This window comes from Rousettus aegyptiacus, unplaced genomic scaffold (genome assembly GCF_014176215.1).
Source record: "Rousettus aegyptiacus isolate mRouAeg1 unplaced genomic scaffold, mRouAeg1.p scaffold_m13_p_8, whole genome shotgun sequence".
NCBI classification, from domain to species: Eukaryota; Metazoa; Chordata; class Mammalia; order Chiroptera; family Pteropodidae; genus Rousettus; species Rousettus aegyptiacus.
Genome location: NW_023416311.1, coordinates 31,534,620 through 31,556,567, shown reverse-complemented (window position 1 = coordinate 31,556,567; position 21,948 = coordinate 31,534,620). Strand labels below are relative to the sequence as shown.

Sequence of the window (21,948 nt, the reverse complement as noted above, 5' to 3'; positions counted from 1 at the left end):
GCTCATCTGTATATGATGTGTTGTTTTTCTCTGGTCGTTTTCAAGATTATCTCTTTCTCTGGTTTTCAGCAGTCTGTGCCAGTTCTCTTTGCGTATATCCTTTTTAGGTCTGTTAAGTTACTTGTATCTAAGTTAATGCCTTTTCACTGCTTCCTCCTTCTGCCATTTCCATTCTGCTCTTGAGCCCATGTAGTGAATTTTTCATTTCAATTATTGTGATTTTCAGGTCTAAAATTTTTAATTTAAAAAAAATACATCTTCCATATCTCTGTTGAGATTCCCTCTCTGTTTTTCATTGGTACCATATTTACCTTTAATTTTTGAACATGTATGTCTATTATACCTATTCTGAAGTCTGTCTATTTGCAGTTAATTTCCAATGATTGTTTTTTGTTGTTGTTTTGATTATGGGTTATATTTTTCTGTTTAGTAATATTTTTGGTTGAAAACTGGAAATGTCAGTACATTGTAGCAACTTTGAGTTATTTATATTCTTCTAAGGATTATTGTTTTTTTGAACTAACATGTACTTGCCTAGGTTCAAACTTCAAACTGGGTCCTCTACCCCCTCTATAGTAGCTGATATCTCTGTTCTGTTTTATGGTTTCCGGCTCCCTTTTTAGCCTGGCTCCTGGAGACAGAGGGTGGTTTCCCCTACACCTGTGTAATTTAGTTGTTGGCTGAGATATGGTGCTTACCCTTGCTTCTCATTTCACTTTTTCCTAGAGATTGTCACTTAATTTCCAATCACTGCTGACTTTTGGGCTTTCTGCTTTGATATTTCAGGCTAATATGGCTTTGCTTTCAGATTTCCAAGTTACACACATTTGGGAGACTCTCTCAGTTAAAAAACACAGCAAGCAGACTCAGGGATCTCACCCAGAGCAGCTCTATTAAGAGTATTTCCTTTCAGGTCTTTACTTTTTTCCAGTTGTCGTAGGTTCTTTTCCAATCATATATATTTTAGCTGTCAGTCAGGAATTTAAACCTTGGCCTTTCCACTTAATATTTGTGTGACCTACAGAAAAAGGACTTGCCACCTCTGATCCTCAGTTTCTTTATATAGGAAATGAGACTTCATGGTGAGAAATAATCATATTCATATGAGAAATACACGAAATATCAAGTGCATATCATGCACTAAATATAATTTTTATCACATGATTCACCATGTATATTGCTTTTATAATATTCTACCCATTTATGATGCCACTTGCCATGTATTTGTATTCTTGACAACTAACTTTTGGTTCTTCTTAATTTAAAAATAAAACAATTTGAAATGTAGATAACATCATCATATTATTGATACTGGAAAGCATAAGTTTTCTGGTAATTTGGATTAAAATATTTTAAGCTATTAGTTTGTTGACATTAGCAAGTTATATGGGATTTGAAATGAAATATAATTATGCTATTCCTAATGCATTCTGTAGTAACTCCATCTTGAATGATTAGTAAAGAACATAATGGGCTAGGTGCTAAGTAGAGGACTGAATTCTTTGACTGCAATCAGCAGTTCTGACTTGGTTCATTGTAAAGTCACATGGCTACACCATCCACTTTTATCTGTGGCACTTGAGTTTTGAGCTTTGTATTAATGCCACTAGATCTTAATAGACCATTGTTAACCAGAGCAGATTGGATTCCTGTAAAACAATACTTTGTTTTGAGAGAGTAGTCTGTATGGGGAGCATTCTACTGAATACACCAATCACCGACAGCACGGATAGGAAATGTTGGTAGCTTTGCGATGATATAATTGGCTAGTACTTGATGAAAAAATTGTTAGAATAAACCCAGCCACTTTGGCTTCTGGATTTGCATATATATATGCCTCATTTTCAGTTACTAATTTGGCTGTTTTATGATATTAATGTAATAATTTGTCTTACCTTTTTTCTTTAAGGTATCTTTAGTAATATGTTAGTTCAGAGGTTAGTTTTTAGGATTTAAATAGCATTTTTTGGTGAACTTTAACATTTTTGAAGTGTAATTTTGGGTTTATTTAAATTAGTAATAAATTGCTTGTAAACAAGGCAATAAATTCTTGTACATTAACAGTGCCCTGAAATAAAGATCTCCACTCCTCTGCCTGTCAATAACAGTGATTTCATTTGCTTAATTAAAGCTGGGCTCATAAGTTTTGCTTCCGCTCTCAGACTATGCAGTCTGACATGAATTCCAGCTAGCGCTCCTATACAGTCAGTTGCTACTAAGAAAGTAGGGAAGGGAGGAAGTGATCATTTACTAAGTGTGTTTTTAGTTCTAGAGAAGACACAAAACATTTCTAGTACTGTGATGTTTGATCATCAAAGCCATGTACTTTCCACTACACCCAGTTGACTTGCTGATTGTGTAGGTGATAAATCCTTTCTCACCAGCAAACTGTGATGCCACGTTTGTATGTAAAGGTCATTGTTTTTGTTTACTCTTTTAAAAGTCTTTAAAAGTCTTTATTGTGGAATATAGCAGAGGCAAACAAAACATATAACTTAATCAAGTGATCACTACTACCCAGATCAGGAAATAGAATATTGCTGGCACCCCAGAAATCCTCTGTGCACTCCTTTCTGATCTCTCCACCCTCAAAGTAGACATTATATTGACTTAATGGTGGTAATTTCCTTGAGCCTTGGTCTTGATTTTTTTTTAATGGATTTTGTTACTTTTATGTATTCCTGAAGAATATTACAGTTGACCCTTGAACAACGCAGGTTTGAATTGTGCCAGTCCACTTATACTTGGGTATTTTTCAATATATACTATAAATGTATTTTTCTTATGATTTTCTTAATAATATGCTTTTCTCTAGCCTACTTTATTTTAAGAATATAGCATATAATATATATAACATGCAAAATACATGTTAATCAATTGTGATTGGTAAGGTTTCCACTCAGTAGTAGCCTATTAGTAGTTAAGTTTTGGGGGAATCAAAAGGTAGATGTGTATTTTTGACTTAGAGACTGTTCATGCCTCCTAATACCTGCATCGTTCAAGAGTCAACTGCAGTCTAGTTTTGCCTGCTTTAAAATTTTATATAAATGGAATTGTACATACAGTATGTTTTTATCTGCCATCTTTTGTTCACTGTTATATTTGTATTTATAATTCATTCATTTTATTGCTATGCCATTTTTATTTCATTGTATGAGATGCAGTTATGGATGTTTGGATTGTGTCTAGTTTCTGACAATTTTTAACAATGCTAATATGAACATTGTTATTACTAGTGTCTTACTTTCATGTAAATATGTATATGTGTTAGGGATATATCTAGCAGTAGAATTGCTGAGTTGAAGAGTATGCATGTTTTCCATTTCAGAAGATAATGCGCATAGTTGTTTACCAATTTATATTTCTACCAGCAATGTATCAGAATTTCTGCGTTCTATTTATTCATCGTATTTTCTCAGTTCATCTTCTCAAACAGTATGGGGTAGGTAATATTATCTCCATTTTACAGATGTGGAAACTGAGGGCCAGAGGGATTAAATAACTTGCCAGAGTTCACATAGCTGGTGAGTAGCAGAGCTGAAATTTAAACCTAGATCTGACTCAGGAGCAGACACTTCAAATTTCATTTCTATTTTTGGACAGTATTTGGAAAACAGATTTCCCATAAAAACTCAATATTTATTCACTATGTCTTTGATAAAAATGACAGGAAAGATTTTTGTCGTGGTGGGCCTTCCATTTTAATACAAGGAGTGGAGGGGGGTGCATAGATTACAAAAACTAAGTAAATATAAAAGATAATTACAGAGTGTGATATATGATATGAAGAAAATAAAAGAGGGGCCACAGATGAGAAGAAATATATGTTGGGTGGACTGGGAAGGAGCTAAGACCTAAAGGAGACGAGAAGGAGCCCAGCCTTCTCTGTGTTACAGAGGAAGCAGCAAGCGAAAAGTTCCTCAGGAGAAAATACTTTAAAATCAGTATTTCAACGATAAAGCAGTATTATCTATTTTAATATTTTAGTTGGAGCTCTTTTAGTAATTTTCTTACTTAAAGGATAGGAGTTTGAGGGTGCATAAGAAACTTTAAGAAAAGTTAATAGAAATAGGAAAGTGGTCTATAATTGGAAAAATACAGAAACTTCACTTCTAATACTTACCTTTTCTTTAATCATTCAAGTTAAATCTTACTATGTGTGGTTAGCAAAACATTGATGACAAATCTCAAGAATTTTATGTGGACAGTTTTATTTTTTAAGCCTTCCTAAAATGGTGCGATGGATATGTACATGGGCCCAGTGGTTAAGAGGTGGCAGTGGTAAAGCATATAAGGAAAGAAAGAACCTCGTATGACCTGGAACATTTGATTAAAAGGAATTACTAGCTTGAACAGCTAATGTGGGTTTTTAATTGGAAAAAGAAAATCCTAGGTAACATAGAAACCTACCCCCTCTACCATAAGAGCCTCCAAATAAATTTTCAAAGTTAAATAACATTATCTAGTGCACAATTTCATACCTAAACATTTGAGATGCCTTCCAGAAGGGTTGTGTCCAGACACAAGCAATTCCTTCTTCTCCATTGGTGGTCCAGTGCAGCTGTCTGTAAGTATTCTGTAGGGCAGAGAGTTCCATAGACACTGTAGACCCTGGAGGAATTTCTACAAACAAGAAATTTTTTTAAAAAAATCCCCCGTGGTGCCATGCAGTACAGAACTTCTGTAGTTTTTATGAGGACCATGTCAGAAGCCCTTAGCTTCTGTAGATTTGGAAACAAAGGAGAGAAAGATGAGCAAGGTGAAGAGTGAAAATAGCAGCACAGTTTCCTGCATTGGGTGATTTGTCAATCTTTTGCCCTCAAAATAGATACCTAAAGTAATTTAGCCTGGTGCACTGTAATATGTGGAATTCTTCCATTTAGAAGAGTCTCAGAACTCCTACATTAATAGCTGCATGATTTGGGGTAAGTTAACCTATCAAAAGACCGTTTCCTTATTTGTTAAGTGGGGATAATGATACCTACCTCTCACAGATGTGCCAATTCATGGAAAGAGACATGTAAGCATTTAGGGAAATGTCTGACACACAGTAGGCTTCCAGTAAATGGTAGCTGTTATTCAAGTAAGTCAGACAAATTATGAGGGTCTCACATACTGAGAATTCTTAGTTTATCCCATAGATAATAGGCAACCAGACCTAGATTATGTACAACTGTATTTTATAGAAAACTCTTGTTTCTTGAATGTTAGCACAAAAAAATGTGGCATGTATCACGATAAATTTGAATTGAGTTGGATGCTATGCCAGTGTTCACATCACTCCCAAATATGCAAAATCAAATTATTACCTACCCTACAGACCAATTTTTTAATCAAGAATTGAACTCTTTAAAAGTCATGGAGAAAAAAATCATCCCTTTCCCCCTTTCCCCGTTTTCTAAGTGTTCGTGTAGTTATAGGAACGAGTAAGGGAATCACTCAGGAACAGATGGAAATAAAGTATATTTACTAAGGTACCTTTTTACGCTGCTATATAGGCTTTTCCATCGTGTTTTTCATTTAGTGCAAGTGTTAATTTGGGTAGAATTTAAAACTCCTGGAAAGGATTATTGTATTGGTGTATGTGTGATCTTAATGTTGGACTTGTGACTTTTTTGGTGGTTGTAGTTACCAGAATTTTTTAGTATTGAGATGATGTCTGCTGGTATAATTTGAAGTTGGATATCTTGAATGAGGGTAAAAACATTTTTGTTTATTTTTAAATGTTCATATTCTCTACCATAGTTTCTACCCTGTACATAGCACTTCTTCTAAATAAGCAGATGTTAAATGCATTAAAACGTTATATCTATGTGTCCCCCCATGTTTTGCTTTTTATGTTTTTTTTTCTGTCAGTTTATATTATTTAGTAAGGTTGATGTACTGTATAAAAAGATATATCAGTTGTGATTGGGATTCAAATTATTTCTCAGATCAGAATACTAGAAACAATATAGTTCCCTAGTCTTCATTTGGCAAGGTTAGTCATTGTTTGACCCATATTTTGTGACAGCAAGAAAATGAGTACTGCCAATACATACAACTTTGTCTTAGTGAAAAACTAAAATGATCTCTTCTCTTTCTTCTTTTGCAGCTTTCTTTATGTTCTATAAATAGTCACCCTTGTTATTTTTTTTGTAAGTTAATACCTTATCTTACACAATCCTCACATTAACTATGTGAGTTAGTGTATTAGTTTAAGAATCATTTTCTAGGGAGAGCTCACAAGATGGTGTGGAAGGGAGAGGCAGTGCACACCTCCGCTAGTGACCACACCAAAATTATAAAACTATACAGCAACCAGTGCATGGAGTCGCCTGAGGTCTGACTAAACAGAAGCCCTACAACTAGCTCACCTCAAATAACAGGTTACCTCCAAAAAACAGTAGGGGAGGAGACATGAAATAGCCCGGTCCCACAACCGCACATGGCGATTGAGACTTGTGAGGGCTATCTTGGCTGCAGAGTCACCTACCCAGCCTAAGAAGTGAGGGGTCCCAGACACACACTGGGCTCCCCAGGGTTCCAATGCCAGGAAGAGAAGTCTCCGTAACCTCTGGCTGTGAAAACCACCAGAGATTGCAGCTGAGTCTGACAGAGGGCTGCAGGAAGTGGAAGCCTTTCTCTTAAAGGGCCTATGCCTGCCTTCTCACTGACAGATTTGTTTGCTCTGAGCTCCAGAGCTGGGGCAGCTGCTCAAGGGGTGCCGGGGACATAAGAGGAGGCACTGAGTTATCAGGCTTTAGGGTGAGGGCTGAAGGAGCAGCTTTCTCCCAGAGAGATTCAGGCAGATGCCATTGTCACTTTTTTGAGCCTTCTCTCCTCCCAACCTATAGACTCTGGCACCATAAACCTGGATAACAGGTCGTTTAGCCCAAGGGATTCCCTGAGACTCTGCCGCTCCCAACTGTGTGCCCACCCAAGCTAATTCCAGTGATTTATTCCATACAAAGGGCTGTCTTGGCCCCTGTTGCAAACTTACATAAATTCTCTCAGAGGCTCACAAAATCCAAAGAAGCAGCATCTGGCTTCAGCGTGCCCTGTACCTCTTGCTGAGCAGCCTCGAGCCCCGCACTAGTGTTCCTGACTTGGCTCATTGAGGCATCTGTAAGCTCAGCATGGGTGGCAGTCATATGTGCATTGCTTGGTGACACAGGGTGGCCCTGAAGGTCCACATACTGCAGCTGGACCCCTTCCAGGACTGTGCCACTGGCCCCCACAGCACACCTACTACATAAATACACTCTACTAAGACTGGGAGACGTAGGAGCCCTACCTAATACAAACAAGAAGCAGCCTAAATGGGGTGACAAGTATGTCCCACATGAACAGCAAAAAGCTCCAAAAAGAGAATTCACTAAAATGGAGACAAGCAATATACCAGATACAGAGTTCAAGACACCAATTATAAGGATGCTCAAGGAACTTAAGGAAAGAGTACATGAACTCAGAACTTTAATCAAGAGATAAAAAACAAAAATGGAGATGGAAAACATAATAGGGAGCCAATCAGAGATGAATAATACATTATCTGAGATGAAGAGTACATTGGAATCAACAATAGATGAAACCGATATCAAATCAGTGACATAGAGGATGGGGCAGCGGAGGACCTCCAATCAGAACAGTGACAAGGAAAAAGAATCCAAAAAAGTGAAAATAGTTTAAGAAGCCTCTGGGACAATGTCAAGCGTGACAACATTCACATTATAGGGATACCCTCAGAAAAAGAGAGGAAGGAATTGAAAACCTATTTGAAGAAACAGTGACTTTCCTAACCCGGTGAAGGAAATAGACATACAACCCCAGGAAGTTGAGAGTCCCAAACAAGATGAACCCAAGGAGACGCACACCAAGACACATACTTAAAAATGCCAAAGGTTAAATTTGAAGAGAATCTTAAAAGCAACAAGAAAAAAGCAATTGGTTACATACAAAGGTGTGCCTATAAGTCTGTCAGCCGATTTCTCAAAATAAACTTTACAGGCCAGAAGGGCTTGGTACAGAATATTCAACGTGGTGAAAACCTAGGACCTACAACCATGATTACCCAGCAAAGCTATTATTTAAAATCAAAGGACAGATAAAAAGCTTCCTAGAGAAGAAAAACCTAATAAGGGAGTTCATCACTACCAAGCCAGATTACAGGAAATGTTGAAGGGACTTCTTTAAGAAGAAAAAAATGGGTATCAAAAGTATAAAGAATGGCAGTAACTACATATCTATCAATAAGTACTTCAAGTGACAATTAAATGTTCCAATCAAAAGATAGGGTGCTGAATGGATAAGAAAACAAGACCCTTACATAGATGCTGCCTATAAGAGACTCACTTCAGATTAAAAGACACAGACTAAAAGTAATGGGATGTAAAAGATATTTCATGATGGATCTATAGGGAACTATGCTGAGTGGAGTAAGCCAGAAAGAGGAAGGCAGATGCCACATGAATGCATGTATATGTGGAATCTAAAGAATAAAATAAAACCCTCATAGAGAAAATTTTGAGGGTTGCCATATGGGGAGGGGGTGGAGGGAGTCAGTGAAAAAGAGAAAAGTGATGTAAGTACAAATTCGTACTTACAAAATAGTTATAGAGGTAGAAAGTATAGCATAAGGAATATAGCCAATAATATTGTGATAATTATGGACGGTGTGGGGCATTAGGTTTATTGGAGTGATCACTTTGTGAGTTATATAGATGGCTAATCACTGTTGTACACCTGAAACATGCCAACTCTAACTGAAAAATAAAAAATTATTTAAAAAGAACCACTTTCCAGTTGCAGAGGTGATACTAAAAACAAATTTTGTTCCTCTAGATAAATGGACCTTTACACAGAAACACAGTAGGTCCATAAAACATGATCAAGATTTAATTTTATACACACACACACACACACACACACACACACACACACACGAGGAGGATTTCTAGTTGCAGAAGGAGTTGACAGGGCTTTGGTCCTCCTATAATATGATAGAGTCTGAGTTTCTCAACAGGTGCCACAGGACCAGCATTGATTGGGCATTGAGAGCAGTTTTCAGAGTTGGGTGATTTGTCAATCTTTTGCCCTTTGACCCAAAATAGATGTCTAAAATAACTTACCTTGGCACACTGTAATATGTCGAATTTTACCATTTAGAAGATTCTCTGCCTTGCCACATTAATAGCTGCATGATTTGGGGCAAGAGAAACTGTTGCCTTTGCTCTCAGGGTCAGCTGAGTACATGGTCTTGTTCTTGTTGAAAAATGACCAGGTGTTGCGAAGCCAAGCAACCTAGGAATTTTTCTACTGATTCTTTTGAAATATGTAACTATAAGTGAGTCATACTCTCACATTTCTAACATGGCACTGGCACTCAAATTTAAATTGTCGTGTAATAATCAAGTTTTATCAGCTTGCTATATAGATAGGTGCTAGAAGCCTCAGCGTTAATGTGGCCATTCTATTACAAATCGATCATTATTAAAAGAGCATCAGAACTCCAAGGGAATGGAACTGAAAACAGTAAAATCTTCATTTACAGATAAGGAACCCAATTTTCACGGGTTGACTTGAAAAGAGGGGTATTAATGAAAAGGCATTCAACCTTTTTTTGGCTAAGCATTTAATTTAATAGAGACTACTTAGTAGAGTGAAAAATGCCCTGGATTAAAGTTAGAAGACCTACCTTTCACTGTAGAGGCTACTATAAAAATAACTCCAGGAGAGCTGGAAAGTACCTGGTATGATGATAATATTGATTAATATTTGTTTAATAAGTGGAAGGTTGAGATTGCAGTTTATTCCCGAAAATTTTCTTTTACAAATTCAGAGTCTTCAAGGAACAGAACATTGGAAGTTACTTTAGATTTTTAAATATTAAATAAAGGGATTGGAACATTTTTCCTCTTCAAAGGATATCCATATTTGAGTATCTACCTGGGAACAATATTGTGGCAACCTTAAGGCCTGAAAAGAGAGACTTTGGTATAACTTTGCTCAATTGTTCTTTAAAACAACAGTAAAACAAAATGAAAACAAACATTTTTTTCCCTTTGTCCAAATTTAAAAAATGTGTAGGTTGTCTTTCGCCCACTATGGCCTGAAATTGCTGAACAAAGACTTCTGCCCAGCCTTTACCAGTTTAATTGTAAAAATAGCATAAAATGGAGAGATTGGTAATTAGCATTGCCAGAAATGTTTTAGTAGTAGTCTAACTGTATTTAGAAGTTGCACTGTTTAAATGGTCTTGAGTTTTCCTTGCACAATGATACTTTTATTAACTTTTGGAAAAAAGCATGTGATCATAAGTTATTTGATCACTGCACAGTCATCTTTCATGGATATTAACGTCCTTGGCTAGTGACATTGCAAAGACCACCTATGCTACATTGTACAGTTGAGATGAAAATTTTGTGAACTTAGTAACTGAGATATTCCAAGAAAAATAACAGATTTAATGTAATGTGTACTTAAAGTATTTAACAATTGAGAAGCACATTGGTGTGCACATTTAGGGACCTATAAAGATGTTCACAGAAGGCAAGTTGGCACTCTGTTACGTCTTGTTAAAGCAGTGTTAAGGTTTTTAATTTTTTTTTTTAACTTGAATAAGTAATTTTTCCTAAAAGCTTAATCTTTAACCATTATTTTAAAAGGAAATCTGGTTTCATCATATGTTGTCACTAAAATACTGAAGAAAATTTTAGTGTTTGGGAAGAAACAGCTTGATTTTTATGTTCATTTTTTTTTAACTGAAAAATTATCATTAAACCAAGTCAGTGTATTATAAGTAACGTTTTCTCTTAAGTCAAGTAGAATTGAAAGATGACCTTTGCTATGTAAAAGATAATTTAAATCAGTGAGTTTAAAAATGAGTTAATTTTGGGATATTGGAAACAAAAACTTTGTAAATCTGTAAGATGAGCATTGAGGAATAAGTCTAAAACATTTGCATAATAAAGGATTTTAATTTGGTAAGAACTTACTATCTTGTTAAATACTTTTTTTGCTAGTTAAGTGTTCACCGAAAATTTTAAACAAAAAACAAGAAACTCCCTTTTTTAATTTAGAGGAAAGTTGCTGTTTATCGCACATCGACAATTTCTTTTTCTCATTTAGTAAGAATTAGAATAGTAAACATAATAGAACATCCAAGTGGCAACATCAGTATTTACACACAGGGCTGAAATTCCGAGGAGAGGTCTGATGTGGACATGAAGAGGAGCCATCACTTACCAGTTATCACATTTAGATAATGTTTAAAGCTACAGATCTAGTGAGAGGACCATAGAGTGAGAAAAGGAGATGAGTCTCAGACCAAATGTTGGAGGAACTCTTACTGTTTAATTGTTGGGTAGATGAGGCTGAGAGAAAATTTCAAGAAATGTTTTAAGAAAAAGGGAGTGGTTAGTGGTATCAAATGCTGTTTTAAAAATCCAGTGAGACAGGAACAGAAAAATGTACATTGGATCTGGCAGCAGAGAAGTCTTTGGATGTCTTATAAAATTATTTCAGTGTTGTGATGGAGCGAAGCCAGGTTGGTGTGCATTGAGGAATATGCCATAGTATTTACAGCAAGTTTGGGCATTTCGGTGAGAGAGCTGTGTGCAGTAAAAAAATTAACCGTGGTTGAAGGAAAAGAATGATCAAGTTGAAGTGGAAACTTGAATATACAAGAAAGAGATGTCTACAGTGTAAAAATTCCCCTTTCTCTACTCCCTGCAAAGAAATAATGACCATGGAGACCAGAATTCCCTTTCATTCTTATATTTTCTATATCCTCAGAAAAATGTTCAATTCCTCATGTTTTTTTTTTCTTTTTTTCCCCCTCCTCTCTGTTAGTTTCTCTTTTCACTGTTTCCATAGCTTCACCTACTAGGTCTTTATCCCTGGCCCCTCTCCTAAGTTCCAGTCATGAATTTTTTAACTGCCTGATAGAACTCTAATTGTCTCATGGCTCCTCAAATTCAACATGTCCAGCTGAATTAATCATTTCCATTTCTGGCTGACATAATTTACTGGTATCTCTATTTCTCTCATTAAGAAATCCTTCTAGTTGAGACTACCCATCCGGATCTTTTATTGTTTCATCTGTTTCTTACTCTCTTCATTCTAGTCTCCCCCGTACCTTCAATCCCTGCTTGGTAGACTCAGAATCACAATGCTACTTTTTGAAAGATCATTTCCCCAAATAAATTTAAATGTATTTCACCTCATTTCATATGGTATTATCTGTAAAATCATATATTATTTTTGACATTTTATCCATTATGTGAAAAAAAGTAAAGAACACAAACCTACCACTTATGTAAAAAGAGGCAGGTAAATTGAAGATTTTATTTTATACCTTTGTATCAGCTTTATAGTTCATAACTGTGTGTGTGAAATTTTCCTGAGTGTAAGGTTTTCAGGCAGTTTTTTTATGTGTAGACAAAAATGCCATACCCAACAGTTTACATATTTTTCTTAAACTGATGTATTTAAAGAAATAAAATACAGATATCGTCCACTTCTTGAAAGCTTGTCTTATGCTATTTCCTTTTCACAAAAGACCTGCATTAGTACCTATTTTCAGTAACTGAACAAAATCCAAGGAGAAGTTTCGCTTTTATGAAAAAAAAAGGTGAAAAGCAAAAATAGCATTCAGCATTTGTTTTGCAATAAGTCGGTACAGAAGCATTTTGCACCCCAAGCAGTGAGAGTGACACCAGCAAGTTCCTTCCCTGGGAACTACACTCAGCATCAAGTCACCAATAGTTTTGAATTATGTCTGTGAGGACCTGTGCTTTATCTCAGTTTATTTTGTGCAAATAAACTGACTTGTCATAGCTTTACGCTATTTCAGCTTATGAAAGGTTTCATAGGAACGCTCTACTTTTGGATAGTGTGGGGAACCTGTATATGTATTCTACTTCAGTTTCATCTTCTGGAAATCAATATAATTATAAACCCAATTTCATTATATTTAAATCCATTACTAGAACTATAATAACATACTTATTTGATTTTAATTTTTGAATTGTATTTTAGAGATTACTAATGTACTTTTTAAAATAGAAGCCATCGGATCATGGTAAGGAAGATAAACTTTCATTTTATGTGGATCCATTATATCTTAAAATACTATTTCATACATACTGGAAAACCTGTTTTTTTGAATATAGTTGTTTGTAGTATAGTAGAAATAATATAGTTATTGCTAAATATTCAACTTTGACATGGAATTCTGATAAACACCCACAGCAAAAATTTTAAGATGCCTGCATGCTTCTGCATTGTTAAAAAGACACCCATATCAATTCTTAGTCTTGGAAAAAGTAGCCTATTAACATACTTCTTTAGTTTTCTTTGAACAGAGATGGGAAAAGAAGTCTTTTTGCATGTTTTATAGACATTTTCTTGTAATCCTTGGAGATTATATAATTAAAGTCTTTCATAAATTAACTGAAGAGCACTAAATAACCTAAAGTGAAAATTAAGGAACTTCTGTCTCCTTTAGAGTCAATTGAATTGAATTAACAAGTATCTTTTTTTTTTTTTTTTAAATTTAGGATCATTACTGATGCTCTCTACCACCTAGAACACATCCAATAATAGAAGTAAAGGAAGCCAAAGTGGGGTGCACTTGTGATTGAGCTATACTCAGTTTTTTTTTTTCTGTTTATATATATTTCTAACCAGTTTAATGATTACTGGTTTCCATGTGTATGTCAGATTCTAAGCAAGGGGGAAGGATAACAATAGGTAGACACATTGACTGAAATGAGGAGTGACAGTCTGCAGTATAATAAAAAAGATGAAATAGAGAAAAATTACCAGAAGTAGTCGTTTTAAAAATGTGACCCAGCAATTCCATTCCTAGCTATATACTCAAGATAAATAAAACATATGTCCACACAGAACTTGTAGACAAATTTTCACAGCATTATTCTTCATAATAGCCAAAATGTAGAATCGGCCCAGTTTATCAGCTGATGAATAATAAACATAATATCTCTATACAATAGAATATTATTTGGCAATGAAAAGGAACGAAGTACTGATACTATAACATGGATGAACCTCAAAAACATTATGCTAAGTGAAAAAAACTACACGGCCACGTATTGTATGATTTCATTATTTCATTTATATGAAATGTCAGAATAGCAAATCCATAGAGACAGAAGGTCAATAAGTGCCGGGAGCTGGAGGAAAGTGGAAATGGGGAATGACCGCCAATGGGTGTGAAGCTTCTTTTAGGGGTGAGGAAAATGTTCCAAAATTGATAGTGGTGATAATAGTATAACTTTGTGAATATCCTAAAAATCAATGACTTGTGTACTTTAAAGGGTAAGTTGTGTGGTATGTGAATTATATCTCAAAGCTGTTTAAAAAGTATAACACATTGGGGTAATTAAAATTTTTTTTCTGAGAGTGATTTTTTATACCATAAGACTGGAGCATCTTTCTTATATATAGTATTGTACAATAATCATTGATACTGTGGATAGTAGTTTTGAAACTGTGTGATGAAAAGGAAATTATTGTAATTTATTTTTCTTAGGATATGTTTTCAATTTGTGAACTATCAGAAGTGGTTTAACACTGAAGTTTGTTTTTTAGTTCTTAGTGATCTTCGAATGACTTATTTTTCATGTATTTCACATTGTTGAAGTTATATCTGTGTCTGTTAATAGAAACATGGAGATTAGTTGAAAATTTGATTATTTTTCTCTTGGCATTAAAAAAGACTAGGTAAAATAATTTTCAAAAGATATACTTAAAGGCATTATTACATCTAACATAATGTTTCTTCCATTGCTTAAAAATTAGCACTAGTTATGTAAATGTGGACTTTAAGAGCTAATCCGGGTTGATAGAATTTTGAAAAAGCGTATAGCAATAATGCGTTACAGAATGAAATTAATCTACTTGACCAACCAGAATTGGTCAAAAAAACAGGGGAGTTTAGATTATGACAGATTTTGCTCTGTTCTAATACAAAACACTACAGTTCATTTCTATGAAAAATAATAACATTCAGAATTCATTAGAGAGTATGAGCCACTGAAAATGGTTTTTTAAAAAGTACTTTAGGAAATCTAAATCACAGTTTCCAGGATTAAATAATAATTTAGTTGGCTCTTCTGCATTTAAGGAATGATGTTTGAAATATAGCTGTTTTTTTGTTTCCTACTATTGAAAATATGGATAGAAGAAGAAATATGGGCATAGTGTTAGGGACATGATTCTAGGTCTAGAACATTTTTATCTCCCAACACCTCCCTCTACCCTTTATGACCGGTTTAAGGCACCATTACTGGTTTGGAAATTTGTCATATGCCTTGGATGTGATGGAACCAAATAAAAGTTGAAAATCAGGAAGAGAGGGAGAGAAAGAAAGTAGAGACCAAAAAACTTAAGATTATAGACTCAGACATGAAATGTAAAAATCCAAGGAGGAAACACACTAATTATGAAAATGCGTTGTGTCAGCCAGTTCCTGTCTGAATCTGAGAAAAATTACAAAGGAGAAAATGAGGAGCACTGAGTGACTGGATGTAGATAAGGAGTGAATTAAGGGAGGAGTTAGGAGTGAATCGCTCTCTATGGACACCCTACTGTCGTGGACTATAAGGGGAAACTTCATTGGTGAAGAGGCGTCTAAAATTGTTACGTTGAAATGTCAGATGTGGAAAAGGTGTGCCAACTAGGCGATTTGAAGTTGCGGCTGGAGAGAAGTGGTCTGAATTGCCTGGTTGAGCTAGCCTGTATTTAGCAAACAGTATTCATTGTGTTCTCCAGATACCACCAACATGTAATTAAGATGTAAAGTTATTAAAATGGGTTTACTGTCATGATAAGGTTGAAATTTTTAAAATTCAGTAATTTTCTTCCACTTTATTTGCTTTGCATTTTCCTCAGTTAGAATACTCAGGAACCCTTCATTTTTGAAAATTGTATTATGTCCTTCTGAACATGGTTAAGTGTATTTAGTGATATTTATTTTTATCAGGTGATTTTAAAGTTTAAATAATTCCAAGCGTAATTTACATTTCTTTTTTTAACCAGGAACCTTTCGAGGATGGGTTTGCAAATGGAGAAGAAAGTACTCCTACCAGAGATGCTGTGGTCACGTATACTGCGGAAAGTAAAGGAGTTGTGAAGTTTGGCTGGATCAAGGGTGTATTAGTATGTACATACAGACTTTATTTTAGAGTTAATCAAATTATACTTGCTTACCTCAACTGTATTTTATTGCTTGTAAGTCCTATATTGTCACTTTTCGATAATTAAGTGAAGCTGTTAAGTTGATGAGAGCATCAGAATCAAGAAAGCTGAGCAGGCAATAGAGCTAAAATATGTTGACTTTCTTACCTGCTACCGCATTATTTTTTGAAGAGAAATGTGTAGAAGTTAACAGGCAACAGAATAAATCTTTTAAGTATTAAGAGGTCACTTCAGTAGAGAGTTTAAGGGATTAAGATTTACTTCTGTTTTTCTGTGTTCAAATGGGCACTAAGGATCTGACTACAGTAGACAGGCTAAAGCGACCTCTCATTGGGACTTTGGAAGCACTTATTTGGAATTGTATTGACATTTAGAAGAGAAACAGAGGGAAGATCCCAGTTTTAATAGTAATTTTATTGCCTGGTCAATAGTGAATTGAAGCTCCTGATTGTTGTTTGCCTATTCTTAGATTTTAGTCCTTCAAAAGACTGTGTTCTATGTATGAGCATAATAAATAAAAATAAAAATAAATTGGGGAGACTGTCACAAATAATTAGGGGTTTTTAAAGATATGTGAACAATTGGCATTTTGTGTTGACATATAATACTTAAATCTCTTATAGAAATTATGACATGAGAATATTATAAAAGAATAAGCAAAAATTAAACTTAATTTGCAGTGATAAAGAGGAAATTAACTACTTTTTTTAAGGATCGAAGTATTAATATTCCTTATACCTTCTTTGTTCAGTGCTTCTTCTGCTTCAGATAATTGTGATGGGTATGTGTATATTTAGCTATAGATACACACTCACATATTACATTATACTTACATTAGCTCACTTTAAGCTCTTATTAAATAAGCTTTTTAAAAATCTATTAGTTTGATATAGTACCATTCATTTATTTTTGCTTTTCTTTCCCTTGCCTTTGAGGTCAAATTCATAAAATCTTCTCGAAAACCAAGATCCATGAATTTAGTACCTATGTTTTCTTCTATGCGCTTTATCATTTCAGGTCTTATATTTAGGTCTTTGATCCATTTTGAATTAATATTGGTGTATGGTGACAGATAATCATGCTAAGTGAAATAAGTCAGACAGAAACATTTGAGAACCATATGATTTCACTAATATGTGGGATATAAAACTGAAAGCAACAAACAAGCCAGACAAACAGAAACTTATAGACACCAGACAACAGTTTAGTGGTTACCAGAGAGAAAGAGGCAAGGGTGGGATATAGATAAGGGTAAAGGGGGTCAAATACATGGTGACGGAAAGAAGTTTGACTTTGAGTGGTGAACACACAGTGCAATGTACGGATGATATATTATTGACTTGTACACTTAAAACCTATGTAATTAACCAGTGTCACCCCAATAAATTTATTAAAATATATTAAAAGGTGTGATAAGAGTTATAATTACTCTCTGTAGTTGTAAATGTATGCTGTCCTGATTTTAGCTAGCTTAGCATTTATTGCTTTATTACACTCGATAACATTTTTCATCTGTGACTTGGCCTCTTACTTTCCTAGGTACGTTGTATGTTAAACATTTGGGGTGTGATGCTCTTCATTAGACTGTCATGGATCGTAGGTCAAGCTGGAATAGGTAAGTGAAGTTCATATTTCTTGATTCATCTGAGAATGAATAAGCAAAGTAGCTGTGTGCATTTCTAGGCTCTAAACCTCATAAAATACAAGCAATTGGAATCATGCTAAGCTGTGTTCTCCTTTGTATAAGATTGTTGTTTTAATGTTACTTTTTTTTATAATTCGTATTTGATTTTTCTAAAATAGGATAAAAGTAAGGTAATTCATAAGTTATAATATAAATTCAGTATACTCAGACTAACCAGTTCTAAATATGGCAGGTTTAAATAAGCGTATAAGTATTCTCAGTCTCTGTTCTTTTTCCCTAAAGGTCTGTCGGTTCTCGTAATAGTAATGGCCACTGTCGTGACAACTATCACAGGATTGTCTACGTCAGCAATAGCTACCAATGGATTTGTCCGAGGAGGTAAATTCAGTTTTTTACATTATTGTCATCAGATTATTGTTACTAAAAAATGAGATTTAAATCTCATTTTTAACCTTTAAAAAGTAACTTATCAGGTCTGTGTAGGCAAGAAAGTTGCTAGTGAGCACTTTGACCTACTATATTTTAATATAAAATTTTGTATTGACCAAGACACACAAACATGTACACTTTAAGTTATTGAGGATGTTCACTGTATTTGATAGCAAGAATAGAACTTCTAACTGGGTTTCTTCCTCACCAGGCTGCCCCTTGTTGCCTCCTCCCAGGCTTCAGCCTTTGACTCAGTAGCATGCATCCTACCTTTCATGGTATTGTTCAGGTGTAACCTCATTCCTCCCCATTGAGGGAAACAGGCAGAGAGAGTTCTTGCCCCCATGATCTAACAGCTTTTAAGAGTTACACCTAGGACTCTCAACTAGCTCTCTTCTGTGGGTGCCCTGAGGTCTCTTTCAGTGGAGTTCACAAGATCTGCCTTGTGAGATTTTACCCTCCCGAGGAAGAGCACCCAGACCAGGAGAATGGCCCTAGGATCCCTGAGAATAAGAAGAACAGAATTCCATTTTCTAAACCAAAGCTCATCAGTTATCTATACTGAGAAGATCCCTAGAGAAAGGAGAGAAAATGTATACCAGCTTCTGTAAAGTCATCACAGCAGATAACTGAGAGAAGAATCAACCTGTACCATCTGCCTCAACCAATTTTCAAATTTTTATTGGACATTATATACATTGGACATGCAGTCAGTTTCTGATTTATCTTCATCAGTATTTGGAGAGAGAACCAGATTGAGCTTTTCATTTTTTCCATCTTTTATTTCTTACATACTGGAGGATTCAGATCACTATGGCCTGGGAGAAAACTGGTAGCTCACATCAGTATGACTGTGACTATGGTGAACATGCATCACTGTTTGCTGAGGTTTCATGTGCCTACGCGAGCCTGGATGGAGCTGTATTGAGATGTAAGATGTGGATGTGTCCAACAGTTAGCAGACAACACCAAAAGATTCTTTTTGGCTTCTTGTGTACTAGGTGCCCATATTTCTTTTCTTTCTGTTACTGCTTTGGGACGGAAGTGGAAGGAGAAATGGCACAGTGTTTGGTAGTTGAGAGAATCAGGAAATCATCAAAGAATTTCTCTTTATCTTCAACCCTTCAAATCTAGGTTGTGAACCTCAAGGGAAATGGGACATGAAGCCATAGGCAGCATGAACTCTAGACTATTCTCCTTGTGAATTCAAACTTATGGGAAGTGTAGATTTTTTGCATTATGACTAAAAAAAATTTCATCTTTCAGTACTACCAATGATTTTCATATATATTCACAAATACATCTATTTCAGAGACTTTGTGTCTGATCTTCTGACCTGGGATACTAAGGAAATATGAGAATGTGGAATGCATGAAGATATGTCCCAACAAATTACCATATCTTGCAATTTTGCCTAAGTTCCCTCAAAATGATAGCTCACAAAGGAAGGAACTATAGGGGGAAAAAACCCATTAGATGATATAATTCTGAATTTTGTTATTATCAGATATGCATACAAATGAAAAAGTAAATATGTTTGCTGAAATAATGAAACTTAAGGAAGAAAAAAAGAGAGAGGCATTAATTTAAAGAAATAAGCAAATACTTTGAAGCTATAGAAGGCATTTATTTTTCACTTGTCAGTTGGTGACTTTGGACACCTGGATAATCCTTTACAGAATAGAAATGGGGTGCATCATCTGCACTGAACATTTCCTGGAGATTCTTTCAATGAATGTACCCCTTCTGTCTTCTCAGTTATATGCTTCATGGACTTGAAGACCACTCCATCAGGATTTATTTTGGTTTCCTGCGAAAACAGTGTTTTCCTCACGGGAAAAAATAGATATAGGTATAAAATTGATAAGATTACATTGCACCCTGTAGTCATGATTCTAAATTGAAAGTGTCAGATAGTATGACTCATAGATTTTATCCCAAAAGTACACATTTTTTAACTCTGTCCACAAAATTCACCTGTACCAAATGACCAATCCAGTAGCAACGAGCACCCCTAGTGCCCACATTGTGTATTTCCATCAAAGGAATTGAGGGAACCTTGGAGAAAAGATTTGTTCCAGATCTGGGCCTCAATTGTCATTGAGGAACCCAGACATCCTCCTACCTCGGAAAGTAGAGAAGGTGAAAAAGGCTGTTTTTAACAGTTTCATGTCAAAAATACCCAGGAGCCGACTTAAAGAAGCTAATAATGAATGAAGTTTGGATACTTTAAACAGTAATACTACTACTACTAATAACTGATTTGAGTGAAAACATATGATAAAATCCATACGTTTACAGACACCACAAAAAAGAAAAAGCTCATTTTTTACCTTTGAAGAATGGTAAGGAGTGCTATGAAAATTGATAAATAAAGGGAAAGAATCTAATGTTGAATAAAGCTTTTGTGAATGAAAGTTTCCTTATCTGAACTTAGTGTAACCAAGAAATTAATGAAATTTTTTTCTTTATATAAATATTCTATGTAATTAGTGAAAAAGGAAAGAGAATTAGAATATTCCAATTTTTGTAAACTCTTTACTCATTAAGAGCACCTGAGAAGTTTTGTTTGCCAATAAATTGAATCTGAATCACATCATGCCTGCAGTTCCAGGAAGTTTTTTATGGAATATGCAGGGGAGAGAGGAACTTATTAAATGACACTATAGAGTGACAACAGGAAATTCCAGACCGGGAATCTCTCTGGAACAAGGAATTTTTATTCAACAAAATTTTCCAAGGAGTGAAAAATATAGGGAATTATCTTGAACCTTAAGAGGTTCAAGGTATAGGTGTGACTTTGTTTGCTGTTCTTAACAACAAACTACTTTATGTTTTAATATGGTGGGACCCAGAGTGCCTAGATTGGGTCTCTGTCCCAACTACTGAGAACTTGATTTGGACTGCCTCCCTTGGAATGGCATAGAGAGGAGAGTGATAGAGCGAGAACTATCCAAAGGATCAGGGCGCCAAAGGCTTAGAGAGGAGAAATGGAGGGATGCTGTGGGAATGGTGATGTCTGTATGCCCATCTTGATTTTCTGTGGACTGAAAGTTGATTAATAATGGAATTAATAAGGAAATATTTTATCTCAATTGCTTAAAGGTTGCAGTTGCTCTCTTTAGTAATTTTAATTTAAAGATCCCCCTAATAAACTTGTGTAGTTACCGTATTAATTTAAAGAACTATTTTTGAGGTAGTGCTTGATATTTTACTTTTATTTAACTGGATTCTTAACTGAGTTACAACATTTATCTGTAGTAATAGTGAATATTTTCTCATTTCATGTAAGATATGTTTCTAGCCCTGTGGAAGTATATGAAATTCATACTTTTCTTCGTGCTGTTTCCTTTTTGCCATAGGAGATTTAATATTACTAAGTAACTTTAACATTGGTTCTAACAGTACCTTTTAGAGATTAAACAGATACCAACCCAGAAAAGTGTAGGTTGTCCCCCCTCTTTGCCCTCCCCTGGAATCCCCCAATTTATCTTGGCCGTCATAATCAGACGGAAAGTGCAAGTACCCTGAAACTAAAAATTTCTAGAAGGAAAAATAAGGAAAAGGCTCCTTGCCATTGGTGTTGACAGTGATTTTTTTTTTGATATGACACCAAAAGCATAAGAACAAAAGCAGAAATTAACAACAGGACTACATCAAACTAAAAAGCTTAA

At 35.1% G+C, this 21,948-nt stretch overlaps 1 protein-coding gene across 3 annotated transcripts in view; it reads left to right on the top strand.

Annotated features, from left to right (window-relative positions):
* Positions 1 to 21,948, top strand: part of SLC12A2 (solute carrier family 12 member 2) — an 85,497-nt gene that overhangs the window by 11,585 nt on the left and 51,964 nt on the right. For 2 of the 3 annotated variants that reach the window (XM_036225512.1, XM_036225513.1), the window contains exons 2-4: positions 16,042 to 16,161; positions 17,740 to 17,815; positions 18,128 to 18,223. In XM_036225512.1, coding sequence (XP_036081405.1) covers positions 16,042 to 16,161; positions 17,740 to 17,815; positions 18,128 to 18,223 — 292 coding nt within the window. Of the gene's footprint in view, positions 1 to 10,633; positions 15,671 to 16,041; positions 16,162 to 17,739; positions 17,816 to 18,127; positions 18,224 to 21,948 lie in introns of those variants that run through there. The other variant, XM_036225514.1, reaches the window with a different exon arrangement.